Genomic DNA, 6360 nt, shown 5'->3' with positions numbered 1-6360 from the left:
GTGATTAAATGAACACAGTGTCCGTGTAATTATTTCGGGTAGAGCTAGCCATGTGGGCGGCCGGGTGCCGGGACGCAGCCCACCACTCATATTTCTACAATACTGTTAGGAGCAAATGGAGAAAAATCTAAGAAAAGCATTTGACATAGAGCCTGAAACTGTGTGTTACTGATGGGTTGTTTGTTTGTTTGTTTGGTTTGTTTTGTTTTGTTTTTGAAACAGGATCTCACTATGTAGCCTTGGCTGGCCTGGAACTCACTATATAGACCAGCCTGGCACTCACAGAGGTGTGCCTGACTCTGACCCTACCTCTGTCTCTTAAGGCCTAAGATTAAAGGGATGCACCACTGCCTAGCTAGGGTTGAATTTAGGTGCCCAATTTAGTTTTTTATTTCAGTGTAGCTTATTACAGTCCCATCATCACAGAATAGAATAATACCTGGTAATACCTGTTTTCCATAAATTCATATATATGTATATCTATACACACATATATGGGGGGTGCTTAAAGAGGCTATGCTAATTCTCATTAAAGGACATTAGCAAAATGAATGGATAATTCACATGAGATTCTATATGTGTGTTTGTGTGTTACATGCATGTAAGTGTATTGGCCATGTATGGGCGTGTAGAAGCTACAGCAGGAGGTTAGATGTCTTCCTCTTGCACACTTAGCCTTATTGTCAATAAACCAGAAGCTCACTGTTTCCTGCTTGTTTCTTTTGGTTGGTTGGTTTGTTGTGGTCTTTGGGTAGGCTGCTTTACTAGCCGGTGAGTTCTTGGGATCTCCTCTCTCCACACGCAATGCTAATACTACAGAAATGCATACCCATGCAAGGTTTTTTTCTGTGAGTGCTGGGGATTTGAACTCAGGGCCTCATGTTTGTAGAGCAAGAGCTGTTACCCACTGAGCCATCTTCCCAGCTCCTCCCTGCCTGCCCAGTTACTGTTCTTTATGTTTGGCAACAGCTTTGCAAAAGATAGGGCTATCTAATAATTGTTATATTACCCCGTTCCAAACTTTCATCCACTACTAATGAGTATAAACTAAATGTCAGAGTTGCCACCAGTGTCTTGGCTGTTGTGTGAGTGTTTTTCTTCTTGTTATCCTGTATGTTCCGGGTGCTACATGGGTCTGCCCTGTTTAGGCCTACGTAGTTTATGTGCTCATTTCCAGACTGCGATTTGAGTAAGCTGCCGCTTCTTTCCTGTAATAAATAGAACTGCTTGCACATATTTTTGTCACATTACTCTCCTGAATTCCCTACTCCACCCTCGTTAATTCTTAGGGGAATACATCTTGAGATTAGCCACAGTGTAGTATTAAATTCTAGTTAATGGTGATTTGTCTCAAATTCACCTCGTAAATAGCTTTATGTTGGAAAACCTAATCCCAGAGATTTGACTAAATTTGGGTCGTATTACCTTTAAATATAAGTCTTTGGGATGCTTTTTCTTAGATACAAAATCTATATACGCAGAATGAGTTACAAAGAAAGTTTTTAAAACAGAGGAAGACAGTAAGTAAGCCATAAGAAATCCCTTGGGAAATCGGGAAGTTCTCTATTTCCTCCCACTTCTGATTTTCAGAATGTTGTTTTTGTTTGCTTGCCCAGTACACAGGTGCACCTTAGTTGTTGAAAGTGAACACAGAGCTAGCTTCCAGATCAGTATGCACTTTTGAACTAAGCATAAGTAGGCTGCCTTTGGTTAATGCAGATGAGATGACGGTTTAGACTCACAAACACACATCCCTTATACATAGGGCCCACTGCCATTTCTCAGACCTTTTTTCTGCTGCCAGAGTGGACCCAGGAAGCATGAGCCTGGATGAGTGAAGGCCTGTGGGACCAGGCTATGCAGATAAAAATGAAGGAAAACCTCACTTCAGGACAGTGAAGGAGACTGACTGTTGGCAGCCACATGACTCGTAGATTGAATCTCTTTGAAATTATGAATGAAAGGGGTCCATTATTTTTATTTGTGGCTTAGCATAATTTTGGAATCGATGGTAAATTCCCATGAATCAAAACTAACAAAAATTCTCCATTAAACCGCAGGTTTTTAAAATTTGCTTGTTTGGTTTTGTTGTTGTTTGTTTGTGACAACAGTCCTCTGCCTCAGCCTCCCCAGTCCTGGGATTACAGGCATGAGCCACCATGCCTGGTGCTGTTTTGTACCTATCCTAGTAAGTACCTGAGAACATGTGCCTGCTTGTTTGCGTACACATGCAGTTTTCTCTTCCTTCCTTCTAGCGAATGGCATAAGATTCGTTCTGCCCTGTACCTTACTTTTCTCCAGCTGGACCTTGGGAATTGTTACATTCCCATTAGGAAGTGTTTGCAGACTTTGAAAGTACTTTTAAACTGTCATGAGTCTGCCTACTAGGGTAAAAGTAATTCTTAATCCATGGATTAAGACTAAGGATTAACCTTGTTACATAATTGGAGTTAAGAAATGGTTGTTCAATAAAAGATAGAGTGAGCAAGTTATTTGAGTTTTTGTTTAAACTTGTGAACCTTCTTCCTTGTCACAAGTGCTAAGCTTAAAAATTTGTGCTACCATGATTTATTTGAGGCAAGAGTTTTTTGATATAGCCCAGGCTGGCTTCAAATTCTCTTTGTAGTTCAGGCTAGCTCTAACTTGAGATTCTCCTGCCTCAGCCTCCCAAGTGTTGGAATTATAGCCCTGTGTTACTATACGTGGTTTAAATCACTTTGTCAATGCAAGGTAGAGATGGGAAGGAGCAGAAGACTAAGAAATGCCTGAAGTTCTGAGACCATTGACATAGCTGTTGCCCCTTAACCCAGGTAAGACATCACCAAGAGCCTATCTGTTCAAGAAAGCATCAGGAATTTGCTTAGAGACTTCCATTAGGAGACAGCAACAGAAAGAGATGCCTCTGGATTTGAGGGTGTGGTGGGGGGTGAAGTTACAGGGTGGCCTTCACAAGGAGTTTCAGTTCCTTTCTTCAGATGTAGAACCAGGAAGGCAGTGGGAATAAACTATCACATTGACCCCTCTTGCTCTAAAGTTATGTCATTTATAATGCCCACATTCTTTTCTTATTGCCTGTCTGTACCTTTGTCGAGACAGACTGGGACGGAGTTCTTTCTCCAAGAAAATAGAAAGGCACACACAAATAGCTTGATTAAAAATATTATTGTTAGGCCAGGTATGGTAGTACATGCCTTTAGTCTCGGTACTTCACAGGTGAATCTCTGTGGGTTTGAGACCAGCCTGGTCTACATAACAAGTTCCAGCCTAGCCAAAGCTGCACAGAGAGATCCTGTCTCAAATATGTATACATACATACATACATACACACACATACATACACACATATGTACATATAATACACATATACATATATAAGATAGACATATAATAGATAGACAAATAAGTAGATAGACAAATAGGTAGATAGATAGATAGATAGATAGATAGATAGATAGATAGATAGATAGACAGATAGACAGACAGACAGACAGACAGACAGACAGACAGACAGACAGACATATTCAAAGCTTGGCTTCAAAAAATAATTCTCAAAGTTTCTATTCCTCACAAAATGGAATGGCCAACTATTGACAGAAAAATAGATTTTAAAAGTAGAATTAAATATATTACATATTGATCTTTTGAAGAAAATTAAATGCACTTTTGTATGTTAGCCGTATATCCAGTAAGTAAAATTATGATGATAATAATATCAAAGTGACTGAATTGGAAATCCAGTTATTGATTAGTGTGTGTGTCTTAGTGTTCTGTTATGAAGAGACACCACGACCATGGCAGCTCTTGTCAAGGAGAACATTTCACTGGGGCTGGCTTGCAGTTCAGAGGTTTACTCCATTATTATCATGGCGGGAAGTATGGTGGCATGCAAGCAGACATGGTGCTGGAAAGGAAGCCGAGAGTTCTATCTCTGGATCAGCAGGCAGCAGGAAGAGAGAGCCAGCCACTGGGCCTGGCTTGAGCTTCTGAAACCTCAAAGCCCACTGCTAGTGACACACTTCAGCAAGGCCACACCTGCTCCAACTGTCCTGGAACTCACTCTGTAGACCAGGCTGGCCTTGAATGGCAAGACCTGCCCGCCTTGCCTTCCCAAGTGCTGGGATTAGAGGTGTGTTCCACTACACTTGGCTTAAATATTTAATTATTAAAGGTATTTAGTTACCAAAATAACAGCCAATAGTATATATCGTTCATAGTAAATGGATTTTTTTCCTCTCTGTTTCAGTTAAGTTTGAACGCGATGCTAATAAATACTGGGACACATTTTACCAGACCCATAAGAATAAATTTTTCAAGAATCGCAACTGGCTGTTGAGGGAATTTCCTGAAATTCTTCCAGTTGATCAAAACTCTAAAGAGAAAGTGGAAGAATCATCCGATCAAGTCGGAAGTAACTTCTCAAGTATGCAGAGAACGGAAATGGATTGTCAAAAGAGCCGTGTCTCATCAGCCCCTTGGAGCGAAGAAAGATCTAACTTTCCCAACCAAGACTTGGAAGAACACAGCAAAGGGCCTGGGAAGACAGAGCGCTTTCCTGGTAGCAAGGCCACTTTCCGAATACTGGAGGTACTGTGTCCAGGGGACAAGACATCCAAGAGGTGATGGAGTGTGGAAGTGTGCGCACCATACTATTTTATGAATGGTCCAGACCGCCCAGGTGGAAGACCAGACCTAACCAGATGCTCAGTGTGCTTACACATATAAGCAGTACTTAGGACTCACATCTTTAATCAGTCAAAGTTTGTGGCTTTTATTTTATTTGTGTTACTTATTCCCTACCCCCCCCCCCTTTAATTTGCTGTATTTTCTAACTTGGAGGCAGGTCTTAAGTTCCGATAAACTTTTGGTCTTAATATTCACTCTTTTTTCTTTTCTTTACTCTCTCTCTCTCTCTCTCTTTCTCTCTCTCTCTCTCTCTCTCTCTCTCTCTCTCTCTCTCTCTCTCTCTCACACACACACACACACACACACACACCCCTTCTGAAGTGAAATAAAAATAAGTGAGATGTTTAGTTTTCTGTAATCTAGTGTAGATAGTGGTTTCCCATTTTTGAGCCGAAACCCCATCTTTCTGATTCTGCGGGTTATAGTTGCTGATTACAGAGGATTTACAAGAGCACATAAGAGAGACACCATAATTTTGCTCCCCTGTTGTCATACAACTGGCATGGAGCATTTTCTCAGCACATGTCTTTGCCTCCATTTTCTTTTCCCATCTTGGGTTAAATTCACTAGTTTACAGTATTTGGAAACTTTTAGAGCTCTTGAAACAGACTCCCAAACTGCTTCCTAAGAAGCTATACTAATACAACCAGACGTGGGAACACGTGCCCACAGTCTCAGCACTCAGGGGACAGAAACAAGAGTATCATATGTGTTTAAGACCAGCCTTCTCTCTCTTGCTCACTTGTATGAGGGTTTGAACTTAAACTATAGAGAAGAGTTTTCCACATCCCAGCCCATTTTGAGGCAGGGTCTCCCTAAGTTTCCCAGGCTGGCTTCAGACTCACCCTACAGCCCAGACTTCTTGCCGCAGCCTCCTGGGCTTCCAAAAGCTCCAGAGCCCTCTGACCCTGCGTTTGTTTATCCCTTTTCCACCACTCAGTATGCCTCATGGCTCTTCAGACATTGAGACGTCACATGCTAGCTGTCCTCTGCCCATTCCTTCCCCTTGCTTGTCTATTGTATGAGTCCTGCCCTTTACCATGGCTACTGCAACCGCAAACGCTTTATTCGCTGCTGTGCTGTCTGCAGTGCGCTGTGCACATATTCGTTCAGTTGGGAGGCTTTGGTGGGTTCAAAATTGTGACGATCTCCACAGCCAAACTTTGATGGTTCCTCTTGTGATTTGCTTCTTCTGGCATTGGGGCTTCACAAGTCCTGCCATACCCAGAAATTCAGTAGTCATTTTTTTTTTAATAGAAAACCCAATATTGGGAGTGAAACGTAATGCATTCACATTTATTTATTTTCAATTTTAGGTTGGCTGTGGTGCTGGAAATTGTGTTTTTCCAATCCTGAACACCTTGCGGTGAGTTTTAAGTGTTTCCCCTACAAAATCTTACATATTTGTGGGATGTTGAAAAATTCTGGAAATACTTTGTGGTACCTATGCCAAGAATTCCGAATTCCCAGATAAACCATGACTAAAGCAAGTTTCAAACGACACGTTCTTAGTGACTAACATCACATGAACTGGGGAACATTCCGAAAAAGCGTTCCGTAGCCACGGGTTTGAAGTCGTTTTAAAACTCTTGTTTACGTAGACGGCAGAATGAGAAAAGAGCAAGAGATCCCATCCTTCCACCAAGCTGTGCTTTGCTTAGCGTCAGATGTGCTGTG

General features: G+C 41.6%; 1 protein-coding gene across 2 annotated transcripts in view; it reads left to right on the top strand.

Annotated features, from left to right (window-relative positions):
* Positions 1–6360, top strand: part of Mettl8 (methyltransferase like 8) — an 81546-nt gene that overhangs the window by 59825 nt on the left and 15361 nt on the right. For both annotated transcript variants that reach the window (XR_003376861.1, XM_005346545.3), the window contains exons 4-5: positions 4244–4584; positions 6000–6049. Coding sequence is in view for 1 of the 2 variants with exons in the window: in XM_005346545.3 (XP_005346602.1) it covers positions 4244–4584; positions 6000–6049 (391 nt within the window). In the remaining variant the exon portion in view is untranslated. The remainder of the gene's footprint in view (positions 1–4243; positions 4585–5999; positions 6050–6360) is intronic.

The sequence above is a fragment of the Microtus ochrogaster genome, chromosome 4 (assembly GCF_000317375.1).
Source record: "Microtus ochrogaster isolate Prairie Vole_2 chromosome 4, MicOch1.0, whole genome shotgun sequence".
In the NCBI taxonomy this organism is placed as follows: domain Eukaryota; kingdom Metazoa; phylum Chordata; class Mammalia; order Rodentia; family Cricetidae; genus Microtus; species Microtus ochrogaster.
Note: the sequence above shows the minus strand (reverse complement) of the source record. Positions and strands in the feature narration are given on the sequence as shown.